We start from the raw sequence: 19267 nt of genomic DNA, 5'->3' as shown, positions 1-19267 counted from the left end.
GTGGAAGAAACGATTTATAGTAGAGGGGATGGAGAGAGAGTAGGGGAGGGGAGGGGAGGGGAGGGGTGAGGGGACAGTGGAGAATGGGATAGACAGCAGAATACATCAGTCACTAGAAAGGCAATTTGTAAATCAATGGAAATGTAACTGATGTGACACAGCAATCTGTATACGGGGTAAAAATGGGAGTTCATAACCCACTTGAATCAATCTGTGAAATATGGTATAATAAGAACTATGTAATGTTTTGAACAACCAACAATAAAATAATTTAAAAAAAATAATGTACCTTAAAAAATCCATCAATATTATAACTACAGGTTATAAATGGATATAAATATATATTTATATCCATTTATAACCTGTAGTTATAATATTTAAATATTCATAATATAAATATTCATTTATAACACTTCTAACATTTCATGGGCTTCTGTTTTTCTTACAGCTTAGTGTATATTCATGGTGACATTTATTTTTCTCAATACTCTGAGGTAACATACAATTTATTTTTTCAATAACCAATTTCCCTGTTTACTAAGTAATCATTGGAATATGATCTGTTTTTTTTTAAAAATAAGGTTTTTTGATATATTTGTCTAACTTTTAATCTTTTACTCTTTCAATTATTTCATGACCTTCTTACTTATTAATAAGAATTTTAGCTAATATGTATTGAGAATCACATGACTGCTAGGCTGAACACCTGACATGTGCTAAGCTGTTTAATCTTCAACAAGCTGTGGCTTTAGTTTTAATAAGGTTCCCATTGGACAGTTGAGGAAATGAGGCTTATAATGTCAGGCAAAGTGCCCAGAGTCATGGCCACCAAGGATCAAAGGTAACCTCAAATCCAGACTACCTGACACACTTTTTTGTAGGCTCATCCATCATTTCTGACTTAAATTTAAATACCAGAAGAGTAAACTGTCATTCCTATGACATGCTACTGTTATTAAGATCTTCCTTTAGAAATTTAGAAGGTTTTTTTTTTTTTTTTGTCAAACTAGAGCTGTATTTACCAATAAGTTAGAAAAAAAAATACATCTTTGCCTGAGTCTCCTTTTCATTACAGGAAGAATTTATTCATTAATTCCATATTTCAACACTTCTAAATATATTTCACATATTTATATAATCTTTTTTTTTCTATTTTCAACATGGGTCCTGAACACATTATTAAAAGTACTAGTAGGCAATTCATGATTTTTCATCATGTTGCTAAGGTGATTTTAAGTTTATTACTGATCTCTATCCAGGGAAAACCAAAAGATAGTCACACACCCCCCCCATTAGTAACACCAAGAATATTTTCACCTAACAACACTCCTGCACTGGTCACTGCTGTCCTATATCAAATGGTATCTATTCCCGATGGTGGTTGCTGGTATGCAGTCTCTTTGGCCCACTGTATAAAAGCAGAAACATATTGGTAAACAGTTTTGCATTCTATAATTTAGGAAAACCAGGACCAGTGCAGGCTTTGCCTCTAACATGCATCAAAGACATAATTGACTCCATTACCTCCTATGAGCTTTAGTTTCCCCTTTTCTAGTATAAAGGAGTTTTTTTGCTAAATCACTAGGAAAGCCACTCAAGTGCTTACATATGATACAATCAGAAAAAAATTAAGAATTCTGTGACTGTCAAGAGTACCAATAGACAAAACAGAATCCTGTTTAATTATAATTGCTATAATTATATACACTATATAATTATTAAGAAAAATATGTCCTTATACTACATTATAAGACAAAATTTGTGTTTTATTAAAAACTAAAAATGTGATCATACATTACAACTTTTAATTTTTATTTTTAAATAAATTTTAAATTAACTTGAACCATGACATATTCAGTATTCAGTCCATTCACCTTTGTTGAAATAGTGAGTGCATTTGTAAATAAGTTCCAAGTATCATTTTAAATAAATTCTATTTATACTTTGACACAGAAATTTTTTTTAATTAAGTGCGTTTAGAAGAATTTTAAACAGTTGAGCATATGTTATTCTTCTACATCAAAAGTAATATATATGTAGCTTCCTAACTGATCTCTCCTTGACATTTTTATTTCCTCAACCATCTTTTAATCCAGCACAGTGTGATGCTGATTCCAAAGCAATTGTCCAGCTGGAAATAAGGGTAGCTTTCTTCCTGTTCCATCATTCTCAAGATATAATAATCTTGGTACCATTCTATAACAAATATTTTTCATAGCCCTCTGGAAATTTAAATGCCAGCTCCTAAAGATAAAGACTTAATGAAATAAGCAAATGATCATACACTGTTTGATCTACACCTTTTTAACAACATTCTGGTACAGACCTGATCAATATGTTCAATTTTTTCATGATATCTGGAGCTAATTACTTGTAAATTTTTCCTTAGCTGTAAAAACATCACTGACAGTGCAGTCTTAGCTCCATCTTCTTGAACAACAGAGAATGATATACACATATCGATGTGTTTACAAAGCAAAGACACCACAATAGTAGTAATGAGTGAGGACAACTCTGATCATATAAGAAACCAAAGTTATCTTATCAGTGATGGGAATTTGTTATGAAATCCTGACAGCACTGTTAGGACTGAAAGAGTGGTAGTGTGGATTCAGTCATGGCCACTATACACCTTGAAATATTCTACATATGCTAACAGCAGCACAAAGTAGTGTCCCTTCACAGGAAGACGCATACATTCTTGCAGAAGAAGGAATACAAAGAAATAAACAAACTGCAAACAATTAGAAAATATCAGGTGAAGAGACAAACACAATAAAAAGGGAAGCAAGGTAAAATGGAACATCACTGACGTGACAGAATAATGACACTGGACATCTCTCTGAGATGTAGTCATTAAGGAAGATCTGAGATAAGGCAGCATCTGAGACAAGACCTGAGTAAAATGGGGGCATAAGGAGGCAACCAGGAAAAGTTGGAAGCATCAAGATTCATGTCACAATAAACAGGAGTGATTTCTAAGCTGTACATATCTGTAAGACATGCATTGAGCAGGTGCATTAACGGATATGCTTTTTAAGCAAGGTTATTAACATCACCCGTGAGTTATTTTAAACATGAAATGACACCCAGGATCAACAAAACCAGGTGATGAAGTCATTCTATATGAAATTTGTAAAAGAACTTAAGCAAACTATCCCTTTGGATGCAGTTCCCTTGAATTTTAAACATTTTAATAAAATTGTTTTTATGTCTTAATGGATATTTTTCAAGCTACAGCATATACCTTAAAATTCTCAAAAATTCTTTTTAAGTCTCTAAGGAATTTGCTGAAAATTTGAAAAAGGGAGTCAGTTTATTAAAGTCTAAAGATTAAAGTGTATCATTCTACTAATAATTACCTATAGGGTTCATTTGTATTTTAATTTCTTTGGAATATTTTGTCTGTTAAATATTTAAAATCAAATATAATAAGTTAAGTAACTGAACAATTTTACTATGTCTATAGTGCAGTTTAGCCCAAATCATTCTCTTTAATTATACTCAAAAATAAGTTAAACATACTTTAGAAAATATTAACTAGTAAGTATTGAAATACATGGATTCTAATCCTAGTTCATCTTAACAAATGTCAATAAATTTTATATTTTTAAAAACACGGCTCAGGGCTGCGGCTGTAGCTCAGTGGTAGAGCACCTGCCTCATATGTGGGAAACACTGGGTTCAATCCTCAGTACCACATAAAAATAAATAAATAAATATATTTTTTTAAAAAAATAACCAAGGCTCAGTTCAGAATAAAAACATTCCCTTGTCTCATCTTAAATATTGCTTCCCCATTTCCAAAACTGCATATATTACCCATTTACAAGTACCAAAAACCTAGTGAACCCAGTAATTAATGGAAAAAAAATTGTATTATGCTTGTCAACACCTTCTTATAAACTTTCCTCATATTTGCAAAGCAATTAAGTTATACTCTGGCATCTCTTTTAACAACTAAATAACCTTCATTACTTTACATCATTATTATAATCCCTAAATTTGTCTTTTTTTCAGTTTTTTCTTCATGGGTTATAATTTATTCATGTGTCTTTTAAATGAAGACAATTTTTCAAGCACCCACATTTACCTTAAAATAAAAGTATATAAAAGGAAATATTCTTGTTTTGTTTAATAATCTTAACTCCATATTTTCTTCCTGTTTTTCTAATAACCCAAAAGAAAGTTTAAAAAAAATCCAATATGAACAATTCTATAAATTGTCAAGATCTTAAAACGCAAGTCGATGATAAGCACAGGTTATAACAAGCCCCAAATGCCTATTAAATTTGCTAAACGTACCTCCTTAATGTACACCAATTTCCCAATTTCTTTTTTCATAATGACATGAAACCTGCCTGTTGTAAATACAATCAACAGTAATGTGATCAAACCCTTTTGTTGGATTTACTTGGGGACTTGCTAAATACAGCTTCTGGCTCTGGGGTCTTGGATGGATCTTAAGGTTCTGCATTTTTAACCATTGCCTGATAGAGCTGCCAGACCAGGCACATGCTTCTTGGCCACAGGCCCCAATTTAAGAAGCAAGGGTATAAAGTACAATCTTCTGTTCATTGACATAAATGAGCTATGGATCAACATAACGTTTTCCTGAAACCCAGATGGATGGCTATTTTATATGACATGAAATGAAATTACTCTCCTAGATACCATTTGTTATGAAATTCTACTGACATGCAGCCTTTTACTTTATTTGAAATCTGGCAAAAAGAGGGCCTATTTTATAAGGTGTTTTTCAGGGGGTAGAAATCACTTTTAAGTTCACATTGTACAATAATCTACAAAGTTCCATATACTGAGTAACAAAGTTTCTAATTGTTAAAGAAAAAAAAATATGTCCTTTTCTGGAAAACAGTAGGCATGTTTTAGAAGAAAAGCTGAACATTTAAAGCACATAGGAAATGAAACATTCCTGAATTTCTTTATACAATGCAATGTCATATTTCAACAGACACCCACTTTAATATTGGTTGGTATTAAAAAGTCAAGCCAGGAACTTTGAAGTGCCTTATATTTTACTCTACTTTCAAGCTCACAAATGAGCTTCCTACCGTTTCATAGATAACAGGCAAAAGCAAAACAAAACAGCAACAACAAAAACAACCAAGCAAATAAGGAAAAATGAGTCTCTGGGTCAGAGACAAAGGATAGTTTTACATTCTCAGCAATAGCAGTAGCCTGTGTAACCTCTTTGTTTGCACAGGATTACCATACACCGGTAACAGAGACCAGGAGTCACCTATTCAGGCAAAGAGTTGTATTTTAGACAAGAAATCTCAAAATCAAGTCCTAATCTCACGTTAAAACTCTCAGCAGCCTACCTGACTCACCTCCAAAGACAGTATCTTAATTATTCTGCCATTTAAATCTCTCTTGGGATGAGGAATCTCTTAACTTTATGGTCTTGGAAAGCACAAAAATCAGAGGAAATTGCTTTTCATGCTTAGACATGAAGAAATATGACAGATTCATAAAGAATCGTCTCACAATAGTTGGTAGAAAAGTGTAGAAGCCGGGCACAGTGGCCCATGCCAGTAATACCAGCAGCTCTGGAGGCTGAGAGAGGAGGATCAAGAGTTCAAAGCCAGCCTCAGCAACAGCCAGGCACTAAGCAACTCAGTGAGACCCAGTCTCTAAATAAAATACAAAATAGTGCTGAGCATGTGGTTCAGTGGCCTAGTGACCCTGAGTTAGATCCCAGGTACCAAAAAAAAAAAAAAAAAATAGGAAGATGATAACAAAACTAATAATCATAACAATGATTATAATGTATAAGCCATTTACATGTGATACTTTAATCCTCAATGACATTTTTGGCAATATGATTCTGTTCATTTTATAAAAGACAAAAGTTGAGATTTATTATTAGATTTAGGTGCCTTGTAGGAGGATACCTAACAAGTGTTTTCAGAGATTGTGCGTTATCCCAATGCAATGCTACCCATAGGTCTGATAGACAGGAATGTCTGAGAGGAGTGAGTCCTGGAACCAGCAGTGAGCCTTAACAGTAGAGTCTATCCAGGTATGAAGTGGTGTGGGATCATTTCATCATGTTGCTGTTTATCCAACATAAACCAACAAGTACTGCGCTTCCCTGATCCAATACTATGCAAAATGAATCTGAAGATTCTACAATCTTTACCAAAGTTATTTGTGTGTACTTGAGAACATTAGTATAGATATGTTTTACACAGAGTGCTGTTGTCAAGGAAACTCAGTCTTTTAGACGTTATCTGTGAGGGAAAGACTCCAATTGGGCTGGGGCTCACCTTCCAATCACGGTCTCTAAAGTGGCCACTTCCGTCATTCCTCATTTTACATCTGCCTATATAGACTGTTACTTGTAGGATAATTTAGTGACTATAATATGGGCAAAAAGGTAGAACTTCCTTTTTTAAAAGTTGTCTTCTATAACAATTGCAAAGATATTATAAGAAATTATATTTTGATTATTATATTCTGGTAAGAAACCAAAGACAACATTTTATAATGAACATGAATGAGAAAAGCTTCCAAGAATAAAACTGATATGGAGTCCTTTAACACAGTCACAAGGTTGCTATCCAGTTCTTAAGTGAGAAAGCCTAGGTTTGGACTGAAAACAGAAGATCTCTGGTAGTTACCCTTTAACATCTTGTCTACAGTCAGCTTACATTTCCCTTTCTTTCTTCACTGGCTTGCAGGATTTTACCTGTAAAATGTCAGACTTTCATAAACAAACTCAACTTCCTCTAACAACATCTAAATTTTTGCTTGTAAATCAGAACACACTGTGATCAGATCGCAGCTCCTAGCATCTACTCCTTCTCCCATCAAAGCATATAACTGGATTAGTGGGAAAACAGCTCCAGTATGCTTGCATTTAGGCTTTGCCTAACAGCAGGCTTCTTTTCTGTCACAAACAACAGCCGGGAGATAGCTGAAACACTCGAAAGTGATGCAGCATTAGTTCTGACATCTTATATGTGATTTAGGCATAAAAATTACTTAACAAAAGAAAATCTTAGACACACAAAGATTACAATGAGAGGCTGCTTTATTTTTCCATTTGGTGGTTCCAGGCAATCCTGGGAAAGATGACTGACATGTTTTTGGTAGTCAGCACATGAACGCTTCAGTATACCCAGTGCCTTGTTACCATTCATCTCTGAAGTTAGACAGGCTAAATTTACACTATTGTTTTTCTTTCCTAGTCTTTCAAACAATTTAAGAAAGAAAATCAGGAAAAAAATACCTAGACAAATATATGTACGCACACACAAATACTACATGACATATAAATATATTTTAAAGTTTTTTTCCTAGAAGAATTGCCATGTTATTAACTATTAGGTTTGTATGAAATGAGAAGGACTTATCTGTTGAAAGCAAAAACATAATATTTTTTTCTTTTCTGTTAGCAAAATGCTACACAAAAATCAATTATCTTTAAATGCATCCATCTCAGATAATTTGTATCCAAAGTAAAGCCAATAAAGTAAGGAGTTTTTTTTATAAATTATGAAATTAATGTGGCTGACACTAGATATTATATAATTGTAAATGAAAATATAACTAAGTTTGATAGGAGCAAAAGATGAAGGGTAAAGTAATAAATATATAAAATAAAGATATATAACCTAGAAAAAATATATAATTTAGACATAGTATTTGTGTGTTTATCTGCAAGTATAGAATAATCCAATTCATATACGCTTTTTCAAGCCAACTTACAGCAAATTTCCATAAAGAATTCCTCTATGTAAACACAAATAGCATCTTTCTTCAAAATGGAATAATAAGTTTAAGTTTATATTTTTAAAAGTATAATTCTCTTTGCTTTTATAAGCCAGTTATTTGGATCTTAGTTTACAATTTATTTTAGTTTATAATTATTGGCTGTGACTATAAAAACAGAAAATACATTTTATATTTTTCTTGAAGAGTCAGTTTCATAAGTTTATTTGTTAATCCATACTCATACATGGAAATGGTTATACTCCAATTCTGTCTTCTTCCTTGGAAAAGTTACTAGAAATCTGTTTCTTTATCCATAAAATTTAGTATTTTCATTTACCTCACAAGGTTTTTCTGAAAGACTGAACTAGTTACCAGGAAGAAAATGGAATAATTTCTGCCACATGAGCAGAATCATATTCTTATAATTATCCATCATCTAAGATTAAAATGAAGATTAATTCACAAATAAGATAAACAATGAATGCACATCTATTATGGATTTTATTTGTACTGATTTTCTGAATGGCAAATCAATGTCTGGAAAAATATGATCATTTAAAATAATTTAGTTGAGTTTCCAATCTTGAAAATGAACTAATGATTATTGCAAAATAATAAAATTAAACAAAGTACATGACAAACAAAAATTTCAGAATACAGTTGACCAAAAAATCAATCAAACAAAAAAATAAAAAAAAAAAAAAACAATCAAGCAAAAAATATATCTCCTTATGGTAAATAAGAGCCATGTACAACTTTTAAGAAAATAACCAAAACTAAGCAAGCCTGGGGAGGAGGTAGGAACTAAGACCAGTAATAAATTTCTCTGGGAGTCAAAGGAGAAATCACTGACCTCAACTTCCTAGTGGTTTCCTGTAATATTCTTCTTATCATTTCCACAATTGTGTACATTTCCATATCACTCTTCTTTCCTATTTTTGAATGTCTTCTTGAGATACTTTCACAATTCTTACAGTGAGTTATCAAGGTGCATTATTTCCTGATCAAAAAGCATCCCCTGTTCTTTATTTGCCCAGGTGCTTTCTGCTTACATTTTCAAGCCACACCAAGTGAGGATACTACAAAGAACTGTCAGGACCATAATACTTTTAAGAAAATCAGTGGTCTTAAAAATTTGTCAAGCATTAATAATCCCAATATCAAATCCCATCCAATTCCTTTAACTAAAAAACAACTATTAACTCTTGGCCAAATGTTGGAAGTATAAAACTCATTCAAAGATCGCTTAATCAGAAATTCTTTTAAGACATATTTATTAATAGCATTGTTCATTTTCTATGACATATACCATTGATGTCCCATTCATAATTCCATTCACACAATGCTAACTTTTAACTGCTTAAGCCTACAGGCAATCCTCTGCCATTGCATATGGTGGGCTATAAAATGCCAGGGAACTATCTACCTTGGGAGCTGTCATTAATTTTGTATACTCCAGCACATTTTCTCTTGGAAAGGACAACTTTCATTCTTGTAATCAATGCTGGTTCCCAGAATTGTCCAGGGGAGGAAACTCCACTTACTCAGGAAGATAACCTATTTGATAATGCATCATTTCTTCATTCTTTCCTTTGTTTTAATATCCACATTTCTCTCTCTTTCCTGGAGTCACTTTCCAAAGAAAGCATTTGTAGTTGAATACTTGTCTCAGTGCCTATTTCCAGGAAAACCCAATCAAAGTTGACACAAGCAGTGGTATTGGTAAACAGATCTTCAGGTGGGAATCTAGAATTAAACTTTGCACAAGCCATATGCCAACAAAAACTTCCTTAGTAACCGGATGTACCAGTCATAACTGGAGCCAGGATAACACCTCAGATGCATTACAATCACTAAGATTTTCATCTATGGTGTTCTGAACTGAATGTAGATTGAAGGGGATGCACATAGCTTCTGAGAGATATGGGGACCATAGTATTCATAAAGCTAAGAGCTGGTTGTTAAATTTCCCTGAAGAAAATGACAGCCTGAGGTCAGTGAACTATGAATGAAGAGCAAAGTAAGAAACCCACAATACTTCAATATCAGCTAATAAAGAGATTCTCATTTCAGCTGTGGGAAGGTAAACATGAGCTAGAAATTAGGCTCAGCATTGGCTTTTTATAATTGGAATTATAAAAGAGGCTATATTCATAGGCTTGGCAGATTTCTATGCAAAAGTCAGGGTATTGGGCTGGGGATATATCTCGGTATAGTGCTTGCCTTGCATGCACAAAGCTCTGGGTTCAATCCCCAGTAACACACACACACACACACACACACACACACACACACAGAGCACTGATGATATAAGCAGTTTTGGGGACACTGAAAAAATATTTAGGGTACAATTAAGCAAAGAATGGAACCCTAAGACTAACTCAATAGATTTACATGGGAACACTGAATTTCTGGATTCCCCTATCCTCTCTAAGATAGGCAGACCTAATTAGTCCCCTTACTTATAGGAAGAAGCATAAAGTGTGAACCTCATTGTGTTACATCAATATTTACTAGAGGGCATTCATCATAGAGGAAGTACTGAATAATTGTATAGATAAGATGATTTGTACACTAGAGGTCAACCAGCTCTGTATGTGCTAACTGGGGTACTTGAAAAATTGGCCCCAGAATGGAGAAAAAATATTAATAGTAAGAGAAGATAGGCATGGACTCATTTTCACCTATTCTTTTGTAGCTACTGCCACTGGTAAAGTGACCAGCCCAATGGGAATAGTCAAATTCCATGTTCTGAATATGACTCTTCTCAAATAATACAATCAGCAAATTCATGGAAAGATTATTACATTGCTTGTTACTTCCCCAGAGTAGGCGAAAAATTCATTTTTCTTGTTGGCACATATTCCTACAATGGGATTCTTGCATTTTCATAGTGGCTCTTCTAATATCACTATTCCTTGGATTCATATACTACTTGATTTATAATCATGGTGTCTTTTATAACATCTTCTAAAATGAAGCAGGCCATTTTATGGTAAAGGAAGTTCAATGATAGATGACAAAACAATACAAAGCCTAACAGATGTATGTCACTAGAAACTGCTAGCCTGGTAAAACAGGTTCCAGCCTGGAGGTGACAATTCAATTTGTGATGCTGTCTTTCTAGAAGTGACACAGTTTTGAATTGTGGTGCTATGAATCATGATGGTATATTCTATAGCCAGTTTGGAACAGCCCATGAAAATGATGGCTAAATTTTCAGAAATTTTTAAGGCCAGTTGACCTCACATTGGTAGCTTGAAATTGGCCATTGTGTATTTACACCATGAAAACTGGCAAAGGGTATAAACTATATTTCCCCTTTTCCATGGTTCTGCCTCCCCAAAATCAAATGCATATGTATGAAAACCATGGCAGGAAGTAGGACTATCCCCTGTCACTATAACTCAAAGAGATCCTTTGAGAAATTTATACTTTTTGTCCCTCCAACTTGTATGAAATATGTGTTCTGCTTTTCAATTGTATGTATGGGCATGGGACATGGGCTTTTGCCAGGGTCAGTAGTGATTTCAACAAATAAAAATCTACAGTTACCATATGGATGTTGTAGGCTTCTCATTGCAGTGTACCAACATGAAACAAACACCCCAAACAACCAAACAAAAAATGGTGATTATCATGGGAGTTGCTACTATATACTGTGGGCAGGAAGGACCATGAATGAAACTCAGTGAATGAGTTCAATTTCTATTTGAATGGTAATAACTAAAAATGGAAAATTGCAGAAACTACTGTTTGGGCACAGAAATCATGAATTCATAGGTCTCTGGGGTGTAAGGGGGGCACAAAACATGTGAGCCATGCCACCAAGGAAGCTACAAAAAGAGTTGAATAAGGGTAAAGGAAAATGATTGGAGAAAAGATGAAGTAAATTATGACCTTGGTTCAGAGTATGCCATCCTGGTATACTGTGCTTGTCTGTTTTTTTTTTTTTAAATTGTAACAAGTCTCTACCTTTAAGAATCACTGACTGGACAAAGTGGACACTGACCATCTCCCAGCTTCTAGCATAGGCAGTCTTTGGTTTCAGCACGGCCTCTTGTGGCCAGAATCTGTCCTCCCCATCATATGGAGGGCTGGTACCTAATACCACAGCTCCTTGGGATTTTGACAGGATAACACTAAAGTGAACAAACTCTTGGTTTTCCAGAATTTCTAAGGGGAATTAAGTTTCCTAAAATTAAATCTACATTCTTTAATTGGCTTTCTCCCTTCACTGGCCTAACTCTAGTTCTTTCTGTGACTTTCTCCCAAATAAACTAGTAATACTTAAGTCCATGACTGAGGCTCAGGTCTGGAAACAGTAGTCATATTTCATATCTATTAGTTTTACATAAATTTCAGTAAATATGTCAAGCTGCCCTATATAAGATATTTAAGCCTTTGTCTTTTGTTATGACAAAGATAATCTTCTTAACATTCAAGGCAATGCCTTCACAATTAATATGTTTATATGCAAATAGAGCTAAATAAGTATCTTTTCTGATCACCTTATTTGAGAGATCAAGTATTACATTTTACTTGTTTGCATTTTGTTGATATAAGTAATCTGTAAAATCAGACTGAGATGAATCAGAGGTCTTATGCAGCATCAAGCTTTACTAAGTAATATAAGGCCACGTGAAAACTAAAGGATGTCATGAAGTAGGCATGAGAGTTCTGGATACGGATGATGGCTATCTCCCCAGCCTTTTACTTCCTGAATTAGATGTACATCTCTCTGCCTACATAAATTCTTTAAGAGAATTTCCCAGGGTTCCTTATGAAATTATTTAAATGGCAACATATCTCCAATTTATTCCCCAGAAAATTGTGGCACCTGTGGACATTTCAGGGAATTGTGCACCATAAATATTGGGTTCTACTAACACTTGCTGCCCTTAGCCAGGAGTATCCCATTAAAAGCATTTTAGGGATTAAATTCGCTTCCTCTTTGTGTAGCCTTCATTTAGTTATAGAGCTTCAGTTGACAAGGGATTATACCAGGTCTCCTGCCTCCCACCAACCCCAGTGGCACCCTTCCAGGAAGGGGAAAAAATCAATTTCTTCTTTATCCTGTTCCTCCCAAATGAATTCAGAGGCAGATCCATTCTCATATGTTCAATAAAAAATAGCCTCACCAGATATTCCTCCTCCTATATCCATCTCTAAGACCTCAAACATGAACTATCCAAAAGAAAATGGCCAAGAAATATTTTGCTTAAATTCAATGAATTAAAATAAAATGTGATAACATCCTGTTTTTTTAAAATTTCATTTGCTTCAGAGTTCAATAATTTCTAGTGATGAGTAAGAAGGTCTAAAATGGTTCTGGGCACATTTATTTGTCTATTTTTTCTTGAGTTATAAAGAAAAAAACATATTTGAAAACTATAATGCATTGTGGTTATTTGTCCAGGAAGAAAATGAGCATTATAACGAATGGAAAATCACCCCCTAATCATACTGCCAAGACATTACTTCCCAGGAGTCCCAAAGGCATTGAGGAGTGAGGGGATCTCATTACCTATCCAAGAACTGCTGAGTGAAGAATATGAGGAATGCTTTTCATTCATATTCATTATTTCACTTATCATATCAGAGATAAACCCTAAGAAACTCAGAAAGAATCTTGGCATGGAAGTATAAAAGAATCAGTAAAAATGGTAGGATAGCGCAGTAAGATAGTCTTTGAACAGTATCACATATCTCAGCCTGTCTAAGATAAAAATATGACATATCCAAAATCAAAGGGAGATAGAAAATGCAGATATAATTCAGGAAAGTGCAGTCATCTTATACTTACTGAAGCTACATTCACAAAATCATCATCTGAGAGAGTTTCCAACATTTCGGAGACAGACGTTCGGATTAGTTTAAGAGTCAATCCACTGACACTTCCACTCCTGGGGACAGACAAGTGGGTCTGCATGAGTTACTCACCAGTTATTTCATCAACAGCATCATAAGGAAAGACAGCTTATGCATTAAACCTGGATCATTTATATAATATTCAAATAAGAAATGTCTCTAAAAATTTGTAGAAGAGATTTTTTGATAGAATGAAAATAAGAAACTTTGTTTCATCTTCTACCAATATCAATACGTATGTCTAAATGAAACTGCCAAAATTATCTGCAAGAGACAATTTATAAAATACATGGATACTCAAGGCATATTTGCTCATTCAAAGCATGTGTATCAAATACCAGCCCTGAGAGCCAATTTAGCAGAGAGGGCTACAGAGGTTATAGACACAGTCACTGTCCTGGAAGCCCCCTGTTTGACTTTATTGAGCCAATAAGTATAAAGCCACAAAACCACTGTATGACAATAGATTTGTGAGAGAATGCCTTGTTTGGCACTCTGAAGTAGATATCCTCTACAACTTAATATTCATTTTCTTGTCTCTATATTTTCTATGGTCCTCTGTGACCTCCCTTATTTTCGGGGCTCAACTCTAAGTGACTAACTCCCACTTCAACATCATGGACACTCATCAGTATCTTAGCTTGAAATAATGTAACAAATAAATAAAATGACCAGTATATAAACTCCTGGAAATTTTCTTATATATCATCATGTCCCTTGAAAAAGTCACAGTACTAACATTTAATAAAATAGTTAACATTCATCTATTTTATGACCAGATTTCTAAAATTTAACTCACTTTTCTTCTGGGTTTTTTTTTTTTTTTTTGCTACTGGAATGCAACTTAGGACTCAAGGCCTCACGCCTTTCATGCAAGCACTCTCTCACCTTCCCAGGCCCCCTAAAATTTAATTGAGTCATTAATTACTCAAGTGTCAAATGAATCTTTTTTTGGTAGGAATAACTGCTTAGTTTCAGCAATTCTGTATTTAAATATTGCTCAAAATATAAATAAATAATTAGAAACAAATAAGTAGTTTTTTTTAAAAAAATGGAGACTTTAGAACCATGCCATAATTTCCCACTTTCTGCATTATAAACATGAAAGTCTTCTCATTTTCAATAAATTAATCTTTGCTGATTTTGTTATTGTGGCTTCCTTGTGTGGATAAAAAAGTATAAAAATCATGCTCCTTTTTTTTTTCAAACTGTAATACAGTTCCAACATATTACTATTACCTACAAATTCTCTCAAATGCTCAGCATAAAAATATGTAATAATTAACTACTCACACGTCAACCAGAATAAGCATGTCCTTAGGAGATGCAGCTCCTTGGATATACCTGAAACAAATAGCACATATTTTTTTTTTCCTCTCTGCAACATAACAAGCGTAGATATTAATTGTCTTGATTTTAACAGATCTCTGGTATTGGCATTTTCCAAGCAAAGACCTAATTCCATGCAATCTCAGTAGACAATGGCCTTTTTTCACATTCTGCAATGGCAGCTTGAAAAGGTTACATTTAACCTGACATTAGAGATGCCAAAGGCATGATAATTAAAGCATATTTCCAGATATTTATAACAAAAGAACAAAAGATAGATTTTTAATACTAACAGTGAATGAAATCACCTCCCAGAAGGACATTTTCTACAGGAAAAAGCAGCCATCTTGAGCTGCAATTGTTGACCACATGTTTTTAAACCACTCCAATGAACAACAGATTATCCTATTTTTAAATATAAAAAGTAAAAACAAAAAAGATCGGTGGTCTAGAAACTTAAAAAATATATGTTTTTTTAAACAGGCCAATAAGGTAACTAAGAAATCACACAATAGGTAATGTTAGCACCAAGAATTTCAAGTAGGCTCACAAAAACTTTACAATATTCAAAAATCATTCCAAGAATTGGCTTAAAATGTTGATTCCTAATTTAAACACAGCCTTAGAGAATCAGAATCTGCATTTTAAAGAGACTCTATGAGAGTTTTGCACAGATGGTTCATTGATTGTAGAGAGATTTCAAAAACCTTGAAAGCTCCTGCTGCCAGGCTACAATAGGAACTTGACTTTCTAGTCATTTCTGTGGTCTCTCTCCCCATGACTGGAAATCTAGCTTCTCATAAGCCTGCAGGTTAATTTCCCATTACTTTTCACAAAACTTGCAGCACAGTTGCCACCTATTCATGTCTGTGTTGATGAAGCAGTCAGTTTATAATCTGCATCCATGCTTGCTTCCCTATAAGAAGGTAAAATGGTAGTTGTAGGTGTGTGTTGCCATGGAAGCCCAATCTAGTTCATGCCTGGTGACTTATTTATTATTTATTTATTTATTTATTTTTGGCTTGGTTTGGTTTTTGTTTGTATTTATTTATTTATTTTTAATTGATGCATTATCATCTGACATAAGGTGATGCATGCAGAACATCAGTCTTAATGCCTAGCATCTTAACACCACTGGCTTCTCCATGGGAAGACAACAAGAGAGGATGCTGATTGCTTCTTATGGTTAGAATCTAGCTTCCATGTTTCCCACAAAACAATGAAGATTTCTGAACCCAAGTCATGTGTTATAGTAATCTTTGCTTCCACTCAACAACATATGGCTCCAAAGAGATACACCAGAGAAATATTATCAAGAATAACACACAGATTAACATTGGTCACTATGATACATGTCTGGTGTTCATGCAAATTGGTACTGGGACATTTAACAGGGAACTTAAAAGTCTTAAATACATGTCCATTGAATCAACCATTATGCTGCTTAGAATCTGTTAGAAACATGAGCCAAATGTTAGGAATAAATTAAATATCCAATAATAGTTTATTTCTTAAATAAGTTACCATATATTTTAAAAATGATATCTCTTATCATGAATGTGTATTCAAAGGTAATGGTATTAAAAGGGTGAGATACAAAGCACTATGCTATATATAATATGAATGCATTAAAAAGATACAGTTATATCTTAACTCTTTTTTTCAAAAATTGAAATAAAATAAAAAACCCAAAATTGATAGTTGTTTCCCAATGAGTCCAACTATAGATTATCAATATTTTTTCATCTTATATTAGGAGAATTAGTTGCTTTTGTATTGAGGGACAAATAAAACTTCCTTTTGGAAAAAAAATAAAATCTAAGTTATAGGAATATAATTAGGGGCAGCTTTTACTGTAGGGCCAGTTCTCATTAGTTCATTGCCAGAGGCAAACTATCTCCTACTCCATGCCATCTCTGTTGGAGATCTATCCCAAGCAAACAGGGAACCCTTCAACAGAAATCCCCACCAGCCAAAAGAGATTTGAAGCTGAGACTGCATATAAATCTGAAGATAGTCCATTTGAAATCTGATATTTCATTTCAGCAATATCTGCCTTATTTCTCCATAAACTCATCACGTGTACTTACCTTTGATTATATTTACTTTTAAGAAAACTTTACATAATTAGATAATGTTCATCCTAATAATGAAAACATCTCCCAAACATTTTTAACAAAACCTGTTTTGTCTTTCTCACATTTAAGGTCAGCAAAAAATCCTTACCATGGTCTTCGGCGTACATCGTAAAGATCAATCTTGTTTGGAGTTCTACTATTATCAACCCATGGGGAAGCTTTAAAGCAAAAAAGGAAAAATTACAACAATATATTAGATAAGCTCTACAAAAATAGTGTAATTCCCCCCCCCCCCAAGAAAACTCCTTACGAAACTCCATAGAAAACACCACAGACATAATTTCCACTTATCTATACCAATGTTTGAATAGGAGGTATCATTTTTATGCCCTCAGTATTTTCTCTTTTATTGTAGAAAACAACACACTAGTACAAAAGAAAGTCAATATAAGCCATTTTCTTTTCTCACATAATTTCAAAAATAACCCTGATATAAGGGTTTTGTGCTAAACTTTATGTCTTATCAAGGATGCTAACTTATATGTCTTATCAAGGATCCAAAGTTTTTACATTTTCCCTCACCTCTTTAAACAGAAAATTTACCTTGACAGCAAATTTATGTGCCACTAATGGATATTATGGATTCAATTGTTTTATTTTTATTCAATATTTTTATTCATTTTGGTCTACATAAGATTTTATTAGACAGTTATAAAATATTTTAAAAATTAAAATAACCTTTTAATTTTCATAATCATATATTTGATAATGAGCCAAACAATTTTGAAATCCTAATTCAAAGGTTAGACCATAATTAAAATAATTCCATAATTTAAAAAAATTATTTCAAAGATGTACAATAATTCTAGTTTGGAATCAGTATATTTTTTAGTTCCATAGTATCTATCATTTGGCAGTAATCAGAACTTTAGCATAATATTATTGATTTTTAAATGCAATTAGTTTATACTTATTCTAATTTATCTACACTTACTTTAATTAAAATGTTTTATAAGGTTTAACTTGCACACACACCTTAGACCTACTAGAGAAAAATAAATGCTAATGTATTGGATGATTCTATCATGATGAAACAAGTCTCTCTCTTTGAAGATATTTACACATGGGACCCTTGGGAAAATTCAAGTCATATGACTGATGTGCCACAATCTATTTTACCCTTTTCTTTATTGTGTACCTATGTAAATTAAGGAGAACTTTACTGAGAGCCAGGTTTATTAGCCAATGAATATAATTTGGCCAATTAGGACATGTCTAAAATATATACAACTAAATCCCTCCTTGACTGTGAAATTTTTTTCCTATTAGTGGCTATAATATAAAATGATTTATTCATTTTAAATGACTAATCACATTTACATGAAACAGTAAGCTTAAATATAGCACTCCCCCAAGAACCAATTACTGACATAGTCAATGTAACTGATATGGTAAATTTATTCTTTCAATTTGCATTTGCAGAATCTAAGTGCCAGTGATACAAAATATCTTTCACTTTTGCAGCACTAAAATTGAGCAACAGGCATGTTGGTAGACACTTCAGTTCACTTTCAACTATTCATCTATAATATTGATTCCCAAAGTTAATATCTTAGTAATAACTAAAAATTTAAAGAAATTGTATCTTAATTTCAGTAGCATATTATGCCTAGTATATATTCATTGCCTCTTAACTCTAAATGTTACCCTTTGGGCTTGTTCTACGAAAAATGGATCTGGGTTCTTTGTACACTTATCTTTTACCAGCTGGCATATCTTCAAGCTTTGTACGTAGGTGATGCAAACTCTGAATGAGGCAAGGGTCTTTTCTTGATGTTTTTGGCTCATTAGCTCATCACAGGCAGGTGTAGCATGCACTGCTTTTCTGCTGTCTCTGGCTGTGCAAACCTGTTTTCTAGAGCTCATCTCCTGATGTGCTGCAGTTCTCCCATGTTCCTACACCTTTGGGAGCTTCACCAGGCACCTGAAGGCCAGCAGTAGTCCCCACCCATTTTTTGCAGTGAAAAGCTTCCAATGAGACACCTTGGACAGAAAGTGAATTTTCAGCAAGTCCTACCAGTGTAGACCATGATCATGTCCTTATGAAGAAGGTCTGAAACTCAGGCCATCAGTAAGGAAATTGGGGCTCTTTCTTGGGTACTCTAGCTCAGGCTTAGAGATAGTAATTGTATGTTAAGTTATAAGGTATTGTATCTGGCATTCATTTAGCCTTTAGAATTCTCTGT

At 33.7% G+C, this 19267-nt stretch overlaps 1 protein-coding gene across 3 annotated transcripts in view; it reads right to left on the bottom strand.

The window, feature by feature from the left end:
- The window catches only part of CACNA2D1 (calcium voltage-gated channel auxiliary subunit alpha2delta 1), a 483532-nt gene that overhangs the window by 103861 nt on the left and 360404 nt on the right, over positions 1-19267 (bottom strand). For all 3 annotated transcript variants that reach the window (XM_081286479.1, XM_081286480.1, XM_081286478.1), the window contains exons 8-10: positions 17170-17239; positions 14908-14958; positions 13550-13649 (exon numbers count right to left, since the gene is read on the bottom strand). In XM_081286479.1, coding sequence (XP_081142605.1) covers positions 13550-13649; positions 14908-14958; positions 17170-17239 — 221 coding nt within the window. The remainder of the gene's footprint in view (positions 1-13549; positions 13650-14907; positions 14959-17169; positions 17240-19267) is intronic.

Source organism: Spermophilus citellus, assembly GCF_964194105.1.
Source record: "Spermophilus citellus genome assembly, chromosome: 3".
NCBI classification, from domain to species: Eukaryota; Metazoa; Chordata; class Mammalia; order Rodentia; family Sciuridae; genus Spermophilus; species Spermophilus citellus.
Note: the sequence above shows the minus strand (reverse complement) of the source record. Positions and strands in the feature narration are given on the sequence as shown.